Source organism: Palaemon carinicauda, chromosome 17, assembly GCF_036898095.1.
Source record: "Palaemon carinicauda isolate YSFRI2023 chromosome 17, ASM3689809v2, whole genome shotgun sequence".
Classification (NCBI taxonomy): domain Eukaryota; kingdom Metazoa; phylum Arthropoda; class Malacostraca; order Decapoda; family Palaemonidae; genus Palaemon; species Palaemon carinicauda.
In genome coordinates, this window is record NC_090741.1 from 60,154,946 (window position 1) to 60,170,661 (window position 15,716).

The 15,716-nt window shown below is 42.0% G+C and overlaps 1 protein-coding gene across 4 annotated transcripts in view; it reads right to left on the reverse strand.

Annotated features, from left to right (window-relative positions):
• Positions 1-15,716, reverse strand: part of LOC137656803 (pyruvate dehydrogenase phosphatase regulatory subunit, mitochondrial-like) — a 112,577-nt gene that overhangs the window by 11,953 nt on the left and 84,908 nt on the right. For all 4 annotated transcript variants that reach the window (XM_068391107.1, XM_068391108.1, XM_068391109.1 and 1 more), the window contains 3 exons: positions 13,466-13,614; positions 5,009-5,207; positions 4,658-4,780 (listed from right to left, as the gene is read on the reverse strand). In XM_068391107.1, coding sequence (XP_068247208.1) covers positions 4,658-4,780; positions 5,009-5,207; positions 13,466-13,614 — 471 coding nt within the window. The remainder of the gene's footprint in view (positions 1-4,657; positions 4,781-5,008; positions 5,208-13,465; positions 13,615-15,716) is intronic.

Below are 15,716 nucleotides of genomic sequence, written 5' to 3' on the forward strand. Positions count from 1 at the left end.
TTTACCCCGACAATTGGAACAAACAGTGTGAGGGTCGAGAGAAGCCTTTGGAAGACGCCTATGACAGTCCCTAGCATTGCATTTTCTGAACTTGGGAACTTGTGAAAGGTCAGCCATTTTGAATTGGTCAAGGGAAAATTCCAAAAAACGATCTAAGTCATCAACAATGAATCCGATACAAAAAAGAGTTCAAGGATTTATTTGAAGAAAAACCCTGTACTGCGAAAGCTCAAAACCAAATTAAAGTACTTCACCAAATATGATGGGAAAAAACTCCAGGTTTCAACAGCGAGTAAAGTACGTCTTGTCGACACGTCGACAGAGAAGAAATTGAGTCTTTGTTTACATCGAGTATGGTATCTGGCCGACAGTTGGCGCTGGTGGGCACACCCGCAACCTGTATAGCGATCGCTGGCGAGTTTTTACTGTTTTTTGTCTGTCGAGCAACAGAGTTGCAGCTATATATATTCACCGGCTAAGTTAAATATTTAAAAATATATACTGCAAAATGTGCTGGGGAAAAAATAACCCCTTGGGGGTTAAGGGTTGGAAATTTCCAAAGAGCCTGGGGGTAAAAGGGATAATAAGTGAATAGTTTTAATTTCTTTTGAAAAATTCATAGAACTGTACAGTACTGGGAAGAGAAAGCATGTATAAAAAAAATCACATTGATAGATATATAATTATACAGTAGTACAGTATTTTATAAGCAAAACAATTAATTTAGCAAACATTAGTAAGGAGAAATAAAAATAACAATTATCAATCATCAAATTATTGAATGTCTTCTGCCAGACATTTCAGATATATTTCATATATACTGTAGTAATCTTTACATTCACGAAACTTTAGTTTACTTATAACTTGAACATTTGGCTTACAATACAATACTCTCAAAGTAGTGCATTCTCTGTGGAAAGGGGATCCCTTTACAATATCATAAGTGTGATCAGATCTGAAATACTCACTTCAGTCTAGCTGATCTAGGAGCCTTTGCCTTTTCCCTTAGACTCAGATTCTGTTGACTCTGTCTATGGCCACCATCTGGATGGGATATAATCTCTGTTGCCTGGCTTAGAGACGTTAGCCGTCCAATTGGTTCGGTGCTGGACCACGACTCCAGACCGTGTTGAAGAAGATCTTGGTTTTCTCCAATTCTCACACTTCTAGCAACTTCTACATCTTGAAGGGGCCAAGCCTTCTGTACCTCCACCCAGGCTCAATATATTAAGGGGGCTATGAGGATAAAGACGGGGGCAGTGACAGAAAGTAGGGATTCATTAGATGGGTCTTCCTCTTGCTATCTCATATCCAAGTTGAGTTTAAACCTACCTTCCATGTTCCATCTATGGGTATGCAGGCCTTCAATTACTCCAAAGCACCTTTTTTGTTCCTCTGGTATCCCTCTGAATGTTAAGCTTGGGAAGCCTAAAATGCCTCTTCAGAATCTTTCCTGGACATATTGAGACTATTCCTCGATCTTTTTATAATTGGAGAAGTCTGATCACTCTCCCAAGTAAAGGATGAATACCTGGGTATGCAATTTGATTGGGCATTTCCTCGTAATAGTATCAGGAAACTCTGTGGTAGTGCATTGGTTACTGATCAGCTGGAACCTCTAACCCACTTGTGGTAGCAAGGAAGAGATGTCGAGAAAAGTTAGTTTGCTCTCTCTTCACTTCCTACTCTTCCAGCTCTTTCCTCAACTTTCTCTTCTTCAAAAACTCCTTTTTAGATGTAAGAAGTAGTCGCAGTTGCACAGGAGATCTCTCGCTAAAGCTTCTTGGGACTTTTAGAGCGACAGTTACTTTAGAGTTCGTTTAGGTGAGTCTGTAGGCCAGGTGATGGTAAGTATTGCTCTTTTATTCATTATTCTTGTGACATAGGAGCACCCTGACCCTAAAGAAGATACTCTACCTCTTCTGGAGTGATTATCAACTCACATCCTTCGACCGGTATCTCCAGAGATGTTGCAACGATTGTAAGCCTTATATGACGGTTTTCTCCTTGCATGCAGGGATGAAGTCCCAACGAGGATTCAACTCTGACTCTAAAGGCCAAGGGAAAGAGAGACTTTCCACACAGCTTCTCCATTCCTGCTAGGAATAAGAGGAGCATTCATGCCCTAAGAGAGCCAGTCTCCTCCACCAGAGAGGAGAAAAGGAACTCACTTGCTGATCGATTCCTTCAGGTTCCGTTAAACAGGGCGTGAGCCTGGTGTGACAGCTACCACTGTGGTAGAGGTTGCAGGTTAGCGGTCCCTCAAGCACCAATCACCAGCACTCCAGGCCAGGTAAAGGTTAGGGCATATGCCACCCTTGAAGGCATCCTCTTCCTTCTGAGGGAGAGAGGGAGAGGATACCTGGTGACTGTTTCACAGGACTTGGTCAGCTGGTCTGTAAGAGAGGTATGGCAGATCATTTGACATACCAGCAGCTGGTAATGGTCCTTACAGGATAGAGTACCCACAATGTACAGGGAGAGTGGAAAGCTTTGTCTGCCTCCATAGTCTCTTTTGTGGTACACTCTGGGGTGACCTCAAGTTGAGTGTTGTCAGTTTCTGCTAGCTCTCAGGTAGGCCCCAAGAGACAGTCTACGTTGGAGGTCATAGAGAACATGTTTCCCCACCAAGAGCTATTTTCGGAAGATTACGATCTTCCTTTCCTGCTTTAGGTTGATGCTCCTTGGTGGATTTTGGATCTATCTTCTTCGGGAGAATGGTTCACTTTTCAAAGAAGACTATCTGAAAGACTTAAGGAGGCCCAAAACCCCTTAGGCTACTCGTCGTCAGCGGTAGCACAATCAAAGAAGGACCTACAACTTCCGATTGGGTGTGGTGAACCACACACGCCACCAGAACCTGAAACCTTCTAACGTAGGTCCGAGGACTCCTTGCTCCTGTCACAAACTCTCTGGGAAATTATCCAGGGGAGCAAGCACAAGGGCAGCAAAATTCGAAGCACCCAATGAGTAGAAGGATAAAGCAAACCTTTATTCCTCCCCATCAAAGCATACATCTGCCATCATAAGGAGGCCACGACCTACACTCGGCACATGGGGATGATTGAGAACAATCATGCCCCTAGCAAAAGCACACAGTGTGTGGATTTACAGCTGGTTTAATAAAAACAACACTGAATATAAAGACCATCTTCCCACAACGAGTGTCTTGCTTCACAAAAACAATCAAGAGACAGAATTCATCTTCCTGATTGAAAAAGATAATGAAAAGTTTGCTAGAGGGCACATCAGTATGTCCGTACTCGATGCGGCCGGAAACTTAAGTGAAGAGACTGACAGGTAAGGGGGCGGGGCTCCTTGTCCTTGCTCCCATCATTAACAATTTCAACGGCTGTTCCAGCTTGCACTAAAAACACATCAACACATAAAGGACGATGGCTTGACTCTATGTAGGAACAATCAAAAGTACCTGAAGACAGATCATCATTGGAGGAGAAGGGAACCAACAAGGAATGGGGCCTTATTTGATGATGAAAACAATTACCGAAGCATCATCTTGTAGACATGATCAGCCTACAAGGAACTGGCCGTAGGTCTTACAAGTCTTGAACTATTTTGACCAAGGAATGAATCACTAAAACCTTCCTACTGAGGGCAAGAAGAATTTCTTAGACAATTTAAGAGGAACATTTAGACTAAAAATTATGCCATGGCAATTGAGAGTATATATAGCCATAATCATAAGAATGTATGGATTCCAGATAAACTGCTGACTGTGTGCCCTAATACTGTTTAAAGGCTTAGAACTAGTCTGTTGGCAGGATCCATTCAAGAACCAATACATCACAAAAGACTTCAAAGTCCTTTGTGAATGAGGATAAATATCTACACTGACAGCCATTCAGGCAATGGAATATCTTTAAGACTGAAAAATGAACTGAAACAACAGAGTCAAAGGCACAACAAATGTCACATCAGCCCTGGGTACAAATCACCACAAGAGGGAAGGGTGAGAGGAAAGGGGTGGTATGTTGTCAGAAACTGGTGTAATATGATCTTTATTCCTCATCATAAACTTTTACGTCAACTCTATTGACATAAACATTATACTAACTTATAGATGTCACATGGGGAGTTGCAAAAACTATTAGGACATAAAATTTCACAGGATTTATATGCTTTTGTTGCTTGATATATCTCTGATATATAGTTTTAAAGTAGCCAAAGCACCCAATGTTTAAAAAATTTCAGTAATATCAGATTCCACTGGGAAACACTATATCTCTTTTTCTTTATTGTTACAAATTGCAATCGAGATGACATCAAGCTGCCTGACCATCCTGACTAAGAAAATCTCCAAATTAATATTATGAAAAAGTGTAACTGAAGAGAATAGAGCAAACTAATGCTCCAGCATTATACACAGAAATACTAGAGGAGGTAAAGATATTTGTGACATAGTAAGGCAGTAGGTTCTGGTGAAGAAAACTAACCTGATGAAGAAAGATTAAGGACTTCTCTTGTGCATTAGTTATAGAGTATTGATATTTGCTTAAACCATACAAGACAGTACTGCATAGCATGATTAATATAATAGGTTTGTAAACTGTTTGCATTCAACATTGCTGTAAATGTTCTCCTTCCACAGATACTGTAAACAAATAAAAAATTACTTATTTCCTCATAGGATTCTAACCTTCATAAGTTGGTTATAGATGTGAAGAGTATACTCCGCAGGTATGATAAGCGTGAAACCTGGTTCACCCATGTGCGTGAAGGACAGTACTACCACGCCTGATGCATAAGCTATATTGATTTCCTGAAAAATTGAAAAGTCATCCACCTTTCTCAGATCTAATTTTCTAACCAAATCTCTCATCTTGAGGAAATACTGTATTGAGAACAAGACTGTGTACTATTCATATGTAAATAATGTAATAAAAAATACTCAGAGATCTAAATTATACATTTATATATATACTGTACTGCATATATATCATTTGTAAAATATTAGACATTATCAAATCAAACTAGAGAGGCACCATACCTTAGCCATATGACCATGGAAGTTGAGATTCTGATTGCATATAAGAGATAACATTTCTCTAGACTTTGGTCCAATGACGCTAAGTACAGTATACATTGATGTGACATCAGACACAGACACACAAGCATCTGCTGTGATCTGCCGTCTCATCCAATCCATAATGCGAGTCTGTTGAGTTGTCGGGGCCAGCATTAAATAACTGGAATTAGAAAACATAAAATAGTCAGTGACAATGTTCATAATTCTTGGCAGACCATAGACATCTAAACATATTGAGTGTTGAGTACAGAGCTTGCCAAGAAAATTAAAATTCACATATTCTAGGAATGAAAATTTATCTCTATAGGAATACATTAACTGTTTATCAATCTTTATTATCTCACCTGCTCATAATCCTTCCATGTCCTCATTTTATTAAGTGGAACATTAACTAAAAAATGCATGCGAACCTGAAATTATTACTAACACGACTTACCAACTCTAAAAAATACAGTACTCATAAATTCTCCCAACAGCTAATGCAACTTTTCATCAAAAACATAATCAATGTTGCATAGCTTCCGAAGATTCAAAATTCCACGTCTATCATTACAGCACTATAAAATTATTAAACCTCTTTACAAAAACTACAGTAACTCAGTCTATATAAGGAGGACACTCCAAAATCAAACCATAGTTCTCTAGTCTTCTGTACCATGGCCTTCCATTGTCTTGGGATAAAGTTCCCTTGCTTGAGGATACATTCGGGCACACTACTCTATCTTATTCATCTTCCTCTTGTTCTTTTGAAGTTTTTATAGTTTATATATGAAAGATCTATTTCGATGTTGTTACTCTTCTTAAAATAATTTAATCTAATTTGTTCATTACATGTCCCGTAGTTCATTTATTTCCTTGTTTCCTTTCCTCAATGGAGTATTTTTCCCTGTTGAAGCTCTTAGGCTTATAGCATTCTGCTTTTACAACTACGGTTGTAACTTAGCTAGTAATAATAACAATAATAATAATTAGCGAGTAATAACAATAAAAATAATAGTATCAATAATAATAATAATAGTAACATAAGCTTGTTTTGGAGTAGTTCTGGGTAAACTAATTAACAGTAATTATAAAATACATGAAGATCTTATATCGTCAACATTTGATGTTACTGTGGTCAAACGATAAACCTACATTATCAATAGATAAGAAAATTAGGTTTAAAGGCCACTCATGAATGGCAGAGACTGACCATATATCATAGGATCAGCGCCGAAGCCCTCTATCCACCCAAGCTAGGACCAGGAAGGGCCAGGTAATGGCTGCTGATGACTCAACAGGTAGACCTATAGGCTCTCCCAAAGCTCCCATCCTTAACTCACAAGGATGGTGAGATTGCAGACACTAAGGAACAAACAAATATAAGCAAGGCTCAAACCCCCATCAGGCGATCACTCGGCAGACATTACCAATAAGGCCACAAAAAGAAAAAAGATTATGGTACAGTTCAAGTAACTTAGAACTTGACTGAAAGAACACAGTGCACAAAAATTGGCTACAATTTATCAAGCTACCATAAAGAGTGAGCAAAAATTGTGTGCATTTTTCATTTCTTAAAACTGGCAAACACTAAGTCTGGGATAACTTTGTCATCTTCTCTAGTAGAACTATTCAATAAAATTGACAATAGAATAATAGATTATACTGATTTTATTAGAATTCTCAGGAATAACAAAATTTTCCTTACGAAGCCTAAATGAACTAGCACTGAAATTTATGAATTTCCTTTGAGTACAGGAAATATCATATTCTAGTTGAGAAGAAACTTATAGAGTATATTTACTGTACTACTGTTACACTAGCATTAAATATGTTATTTTCATTAGTAAAATAAATTTTTGAATATACTTACCCGATGATCATGTAGCTGTCAACTCCGTTGCCCGACAGAAATCTACGGTCGGGATACGCCAGCGATCGCTATCCAGGTGGGGGTGTACACAACAGCGCCATCTGTGGTCAGGTACTCAAGTACTTCTTGTCAACAAGACCTCAATTTTCTCCTCGGTCCACTGGTTCTCTATGGGGAGGAAGGGCGGGTCCTTTAAATCATGATCATCGGGTAAGTATATTCAAAAATTTATTTTACTAATGAAAATAACATTTTTCAATATTAATCTTACCCGATGATCATGTAGCTGATTCACACCCAGGGTGGTGGGTGGAGACCAGCATACATGTTAACAAAGAAGCTAAGTATCCCGTATTTCATTTTATTAGTTATTCAAAATAACAATATAAAAATAAATAAGTACCTGGTAAGGAAGTCGACTTGAACCATTACTCTGCCTTTATTAAGTACGTCTTCCTTACTGAGCGTAGCGGTCCTCTTAGGATGCTGAACGACTCTTAGGTGCTGAAGTATAAAGGGCTGCAACCCATACTAAAGGACCTCATCACAACCTCTAACCTAGGCGCTTCTCAAGAAAGAATTGACCACCCGCCAAATCAACCAGGATGCGGAAGGCTTCTTAGCCGACCGTACAACCCAAAAACAACAATAAAAAGTATTCAAGAGAAAGGTTAAAAAGGTTATGGGATTATGGGAATGTAGTGGCTGAGCCCTCACCTACTACTGCACTCGCTGCTACGAATGGTCCCAGGGTGTAGCAGTTCTCGTAAAGAGACTGGACATCTTTGAGATAGAATGATGCGAACACTGACTTGCTTCTCCAATAGGTTGCATCCATAACACTCTGCAGAGAACGGTTCTGTTTGAAGGCCACTGAAGTAGCCACAGCTCTCACTTCATGTGTCCTTACCTTCAGCAAAGCAAGATCTTCTTCCTTCATATGAGAATGAGCTTCTCTAATCAGAAGCCTGATGTAGTAAGAAACTGCGTTCTTAGACATTGGTAGCGAAGGCTTCTTAACAGCACACCATAAGGCTTCTGATTGTCCTCGTAAGGGTTTTGACCTTTTTAGATAGTACCTAAGAGCTCTGACTGGGCAAAGTACTCTCTCCAGTTCGTTACCCACCAAGTTGGACAGGCTAGGGATCTCGAACGATTTAGGCCAAGGACGTGAAGGAAGCTCGTTTTTAGCCAAAAAACCGAGCTGCAAGGAACATGTAGCCGTTTCCGATGTGAAACCTATGTTCCTGCTGAAGGCGTGGATCTCACTTACTCTTTTAGCTGTTGCTAGGCATACGAGGAAAAGAGTTTTTAATGTGAGGTCCTTAAAAGAGGCTGATTGGAGCGGTTCAAATCTAGATGACATAAGGAACCTTAGGACCACGTCTAGATTCCAGCCTGGAGTAGACAACCGACGTTCCTTTGAGGTCTCAAAAGACCTAAGGAGGTCCTGTAGATCTTTGTTGGTGGAAAGATCCAAGCCTCTGTGGCGGAAAACCGCTGCCAACATACTTCTGTAACCCTTGATCGTAGGAGCTGATAGGGATCTAACGTTCCTTAGATGTAACAGGAAGTCAGCAATCTGGGTTACAGTGGTACTGGTTGAGGAAACTGCATTGGCCTTGCACCAGCTTCGGAAGACTTCCCATTTAGATTGATAGACTCTGAGAGTGGATGTCCTCCTTGCTCTGGCAATCGCTCTGGCTGCCTCCTTCGAAAAGCCTCTAGCTCTTGAGAGTCTTTCGATAGTCTGAAGGCAGTCAGACGAAGAGCGTGGAGGTTTGGGTGTACCTTCTTTACGTGAGGTTGACGCAGAAGGTCCACTCTTAGAGGGAGAGTCCTGGGAACGTCGACCAGCCATTGCAGTACCTCTGTGAACCATTCTCTCGCGGGCCAGAGGGGAGCAACCAACGTCAGCCGTGTCCCTTTGTGAGAGGCGAACTTCTGAAGTACCCTGTTGACAATCTTGAACGGCGGGAATGCATACAGGTCGAGATGGGACCAATCCAGCAGAAAGGCATCCACGTGAACTGCTGCTGGGTCTGGAATCGGAGAACAATACAATGGGAGCCTCTTGGTCATCGAGGTAGCGAACAGATCTATGGTTGGCTGACCCCACAGGGACCAAAGTCTGCTGCAAACATTCTTGTGAAGGGTCCACTCTGTGGGGATGACCTGACCCTTCCGGCTGAGGCGATCTGCCATGACATTCATATCGCCCTGAATGAACCTCGTTACCAGCGTGAGCCTTCGATCTTTTGACCAAATGAGGAGGTCCCTTGCGATCTCGAACAACTTCCTCGAATGAGTCCCCCCCTGCTTGGAGATGTAAGCCAAGGCTGTGGTGTTGTCGGAGTTCACCTCCACCACCTTGTTTAGCTGGAGGGACTTGAAGTTTATTAAGGCCAGATGAACCGCCAACAACTCCTTGCAATTGATGTGAAGCGTCCTTTGCTCCTGATTCCATGTTCCCGAGCATTCCTGTCCGTCCAATGTCGCACCCCAGCCCGAGTCTGATGCGTCCGAGAAGAGACGGTGGTCGGGGGTCTGAACAGCTAACGAAAGACCTTCCTTGAGAAGAATGCTGTTCTTCCACCACGTTAGAGTAGACCTCATCTCTTCGGAAACAGGAACTGAGACCGTCTCTAGCATCATGTCCTTTATCCAGTGAGCTGCTAGATGATACTGAAGGGGGCGGAGGTGGAGTCTCCCTAACTCGATGAACAGGGCCAGCGATGAAAGTGTCCCTGTTAGACTCATCCACTGCCTGACTGAGCATCGGTTCCTTCTCAGCATGCTCAGGATGCACTCTAGGGCTTGGTTGATCCTTGGGGCCGACGGAAAAGCCCGAAAAGCTCGACTCTGAATCTCCATACCAAGGTAAACAATGGTCTGGGATGGGACGAGCTGGGACTTCTCTAAATTGACCAGGAGGCCCAGTTCCTTGGTCAGATCCATAGTCCATCTGAGATTCTCCAGACAGCGACGACTTGTGGGAGCTCTTAAAAGCCAGTCGTCTAAATAGAGGGAGGCTCTGATGTCTGCCAAGTGAAGGAATTTCGCAATATTCCTCATCAGTCTCGTAAACACAAGAGGTGCCGTGCTTAGGCCAAAGCACAGGGCTTGGAACTGGTACACAACCTTTCCAAAGACGAATCTTAGGAAAGGTTGGGAGTCTGGATGGATGGGGACGTGAAAGTATGCGTCTTTCAGGTCTAACGAGACCATCCAGTCCTCCTGCCTGACCGCTGCTAGGACCGACTTCGTCGTCTCCATCGTGAACGTCTGCTTGGTGACATAAGCATTGAGAGCACTGACGTCCAGCACCGGTCTCCAACCTCCTGTCTTCTTGGCTACCAGGAAGAGACGGTTGTAAAAGCCCGGGGATTGATGATCCCGGACTATGACCACTGCTTCCTTTTGTAGCAAGAGCGACACCTCTTGTTGCAACGCTAGCCTCTTGTCCTTCTCCTTGTAGTTGGGAGAGAGGTTGATGGGAGATGTAGCTAGAGGGGGATTGAGGCAGAACGGAATTCTGTATCCCTCCCTTAGCCACTTCACAGACTGAGCGTCTGCACCTCTGCTCTCCCAAGCTTGCCAGAAGGTCTTGAGTCTGGCTCCTACTGCTGTCTGGAGAGGAAGGCAGTCAAAACTTGCCTTTTGCGGACTTGGAACCCTTCTTGGACTTGCCACGGCGACTGTCTGCACGGGTACCTCCTCTGCTGGAGGTTCTGCCACGAAAGGGCGGGATGAACCTAGAAGCAGGTGTATCAACTGCTAAAGGGCAGAAGGGTCTAGGCACGGAAGGTAAGGTTTTAGCCTTACGTGCAGAAGAAGCCATGAGGTCATGCGTATCCTTCTGGATAAGAGAGGCAGCCATCCCCTTAATCAACTCCTCCGGAAACAGACACTTGGAGAGAGGAGCAAACAGCAACTCTGACTTCTGGCAAGGAGTGATACCAGCAGATAAGAAGGAGCACAGATGTTCTCTCTTCTTGAGGACCCCTGATACATATGAAGCCGCAAGTTCACCAGACCCATCCCGTATTGCCTTGTCCATGCTGGACATGATCAGCATGGCCGAGTCCTTGTCAGAAGGGGAAGTCTTCCTGCTTAAGGCTCCCAAACACCAATCGAGGAAGTTGAATATCTCGAAGGCACGACAGACTCCCTTCAACATATGATCAAGATCGGAAAAGGACCAGCAGATCTTCGAACGTCTCATAGCCAACCTGCGGGGAGAGTCAACCAGACTTGAGAAGTCGGCCTGGGCAGAGGCAGGAACCCCCAAGCCAGGTTCCTCTCACGTGGCATACCAGACGCTCGACTTAGAAGCCAGCTTGGGAGGAGGAAACACAAAAGAGGTCCTTCCCAGTTGCTTCTTGGAATGCAACCAGTCCCCCATAACCCTCAAAGCTCTCCTTGATGATCTGGCGAGAACAAGCTTGGTGAAGGCAGGCGCAGCAGACTGCATGCCCAGAGCAAACTCGGAGGGAGGAGAACGAGGGGTTGCAGACACAAAGTGTTCAGGATACAATTCTCTGAACAAAGCAAGGACTTTGCGAAAGTCTAAGGAGGGTGGCGAAGACTTGTGTCCTTCAACATCAGAGTGAGGATCATCCAGATGAGCAGCTTCATCCTCCGATACATCCTCATCCGAAAGTTGAGTTGTGAGTGGCAAAGGCAGAGCAGCAAGCTTAGCGGCTGAATCCTGCAGAACGGGTGCATGCGTGCCTGCGGATCCATCATCATGCCTCTGCTGGACAGACTGTGAGCTGGCAACAACAAAAGCAGAGGGCCGGTGTGTGGGAGGGTCTGCGGTGGGCTGAGGAGCATGCGGTATGGTATGCAGAGCATGATGTAAGGCATGCGGCTCATGCTGCATGGTATGCGGCTCATGCTGCATGGTATGAGGCTCATGCTGCATGGTATGCGGAGCATGCTGTAAGGTCTGCAGAGCATGCTGCATGGGCTGAGGAGAATGCCGCATAGTGCTGGAACCCGGCAACTCCTGATGCGGCAGCTCACGCATGTTAGCAGATGGAGCAGCAAGAACATGCGTCTGGCAGTGAGGACTGCGCATCGGTGGAGGAGCTCTCACAGGTGGGGTGTGGGAGCAGGCAGCCGCAGTATCTGCTGAGCGCACAACCTCTGCGGGTTGTAGGATAACAGGAGAGGTGTTAACCTTCTCGGCATGATACTCCTGCATAAAAGCCGCAAGCTGAGACTGCATAGTCTGCAGCATGGACCACTTAGGGTCTACTGTGGTTGGAGCAACAACAGACGGAGCAGAGGCCTGTTGAGGGACCACTCTACCTCTCTTGGGAGGTGTGCAGTCATCAGATGACTGCGGCGAGTCCGAACTGACCCAGTGGCTACACCTGGGCCGTTGGACTAGCTCGGAAGGGACCTTGCGTTTGAGCGGTCGTGAGACCTTGGTCCACCGTTTCCTCCTGGAAACCTCTTCCACAGTCGAGGAATGTAAGGGCTCATTCGTCTGGGAGTGGAAGGGACGATCCTTAGCAGATGCGTCCGCAACCACTGAGGATACATCCGTGCGCCGATCAAGGCCTGCCGAACCCTTTGGTCCTTCGACATTGCTTCTCCCCTGGGCTTGGGAGCTTGCAAGAGGTCCCGGACTGGGAGGACGACTGGCACGCACAGATGTACCCTCATGCGCAACACTGACACTGACACTATGCACAGCACTAGCACTAACACTTCCCACTGCACTCTTCGCTTTCAGCTCTCTGACATCTGCCAAGAGCTGATTGCGGTCACTAACCAACGACTCCACCTTATCCACAGGGGAAGGAAAAGGTTGAGGGGCATGGGGAGAGGAAAAATCCACAGAGCGAGAAGAACTCCTCCTATCTCTCTCCTTCTCTAACCTACGTGTATATCTGAGGAATTCATTAAAATCGAATTCCGAAAGCCCAGCACATTCCCCACATCGATCTTCCAATTGACAGGATTTTCCCCTACAATTGGAACATACGGTGTGAGGATCTATAGAGGCCTTCGGAAGACGCCTATTACAAGTCCTAACACTACACTGCCTGTATTTAGGAACTTGGGAATGGTCAGACATCTTGAATATAGAGGTAGTCAAAGGGGAATTCCAAAATAAAGCAAAGATCGTTAACCAATGAATCAAATTAATTCCAAAAGCTTGCTAAGCTAAGGATAAAGCTTCCTGAACAGCGAAGGCTAAATTTCAGAGCAAATACATCACCAAAACGTGAACAAAAGACTCCAAAATCAACAGCGTATCCATGTAGGTCTTGCCGGCGGCACGACAGAGGAAAAATTGAGGTCTTGTTGACAAGAAGTACTTGAGTACCTGACCACAGATGGCGCTGTTGTGTACACCCCCACCTGGATAGCGATCGCTGGCGTATCCCGACCGTAGATTTCTGTCGGGCAACGGAGTTGACAGCTACATGATCATCGGGTAAGATTAATATTGAAAAATCTAAATCAAAATACAGTAGTTGCTAATATGCTTAATATTCCACCAACTTCATTACATCACTTCCAGTTACAATTAAAGCTATAGCCATTACCTGTTATCTGTTCGTCGAATGAGAAGACAATCGTTTTCATATCCACCGCGCTCATTTTGCATTCCTGTGTGTATGACCCCTCCTACAGGTGTGTTTACATCATTGCTGCATAACTTCTGCATATATTCAACTACCTGGTTGCCAGCAGACTGAGAGGAAACAAATAATAAAAATTAGATTGAATAATATTTCCTATATTTAGATATTACCACAAATTGCATGATATTGATTAAACCAAAACATGATCGTAAGGCAATTAGAGAATAAAAAGAATATATATATATACATATATATATATATATATATATATATATATATATATATAATTCTACTGCTTTGAAGATTAAAATATAAATGAAAAGTAATAATCTCTAAAAGAGAAAATATCCAAAATCATATAAATTATTTTTTTTCTCACACGACTCCCACACAATCAACAGTTTTTATGCAAAAGAATGGACAAAGCAATACAAAATCTTGTAAATCTACCCACACCTGGACAGAAAAATATGTAACTTACTTATCTACCCATTTCCAAAAGAAAACCTGTGCCACAGTTCACAATATTATGCAGTGCACAGTAAGCTATTGGTGATATAAAATTTATGTACAATTATACTTTTCTTAGCTTACAAAGAACCACTCAAAATCTGATACACCACACAAGTGTATCACCCAGTTTATTTCAAGCAATCCAAAGCTTAAGCAAGATAAAGATTTTAGATAAGTAATACAGAAAAAGCTTTTGATGGATGTTTAAGAAGTTGAAAACCAAAAAGACAAGCTCCATGGGCATGGACAAACCCTGAGAAAATAAAAGCAATGCAAATTAAAAGATTAAAAACAAAACACAACTTCTAAAAGACATGCTAAATCAAATGCCATAATATCAATAGATACGCTTTGATTTCACAATTATTTGAGATAAAGACGAAAATGAAGTTTGGATGATTATGGTACATTGAATTAAGCCCTCTGATTACCGATTGATCAATTATGAGCTTTAGGCCATGAGGTGAAGCCCCGAAACTATATCACTCTTGTTTTGTTACAGTTTTTATAGTTTATATGGAAAATATTTATTTCAGTGACGTTACTGCTCTTAAAATATTTTATTTTTCCTTGTTTCCTTTCCTCACTGGGCTATTTTCCCTGTTGGGATCCCTGGGCTTTTGGCATCCTGCTTTTCCAACTAAGAAAATAATAATAATAATAATAATAATAATAATAATAATAATAATAATAATAATAGCAATTTTCATTGACTAGACCGGCCTTAAAGTATCAATGAACATTGAAGGTTTTACTATTTCATAGAGTAATTATATATAAATAAATGCATAAGTAAATAAATTTATTGAAAGCAATAGGCTTGTAATCTTAGCATCTTTTAAATAACATACATTTACATTCGGATTTGAAAGTTGTGAGATACACATATCATTTATGTGGCATTTACTTTTCAAATGATGATATCTAGAGCAGTAAACCAGAATCTATATGTACGCTTGTGTACGGTTAAAATGAAGCTATAATATAATTTTCAACAACAGTGGAACTATACACAAAGGTGAGAAGGAATGATTTTATAAATGTTCACAGAGTTTGGTGAGGATATAAGCTTTACAAAAAAAAAAATTAAAAAATTTATAAATAAATAAATTAATTAATTAAAAGCAAGAAAGAAATTGAACATATTGTACCAAGAAAACAGATCTTTTTAAAATAATCATGATATCTTTGAAACATCAAGAAGTGCAAAAGAAAAGGATATTAAGAAATAAAAAAAAGAATTCCTTGAGTTAGAGAGCCTTGAAAAGAATTCTTACCAGGCTTATATTAAATGCAGACAAACATTCAACCAAAAAGAATGGCAGTAATTTTTAAAGATATATCAAGAAAAAACGAAGATAATGCCGATTAAAAAATCACGGCATGACCTATTTTGACAAAAGGGGATACGACTGCTTTGGAAAGATAGATTAAAGAACCTCATTAAGTATTGTACGGTACATCAATATAAATTTTTTAATTAATTTGTAAAAAAAAAAAAAAAAAAAAAAAAATCTCCTAGGTAGGATGGTCTTATAAACTGACAAATGAAGTGTGTACCTGTTCAAGACATCAACTACTTTTTAAATAATTTTCAATAAAAAAACAAATACATATACATAATGTATACAATAATTGTGGCTTCCCTCTCTATCACACTTGGCATCTGAACATTCATATTCCTCAGTTATAGCTTTAT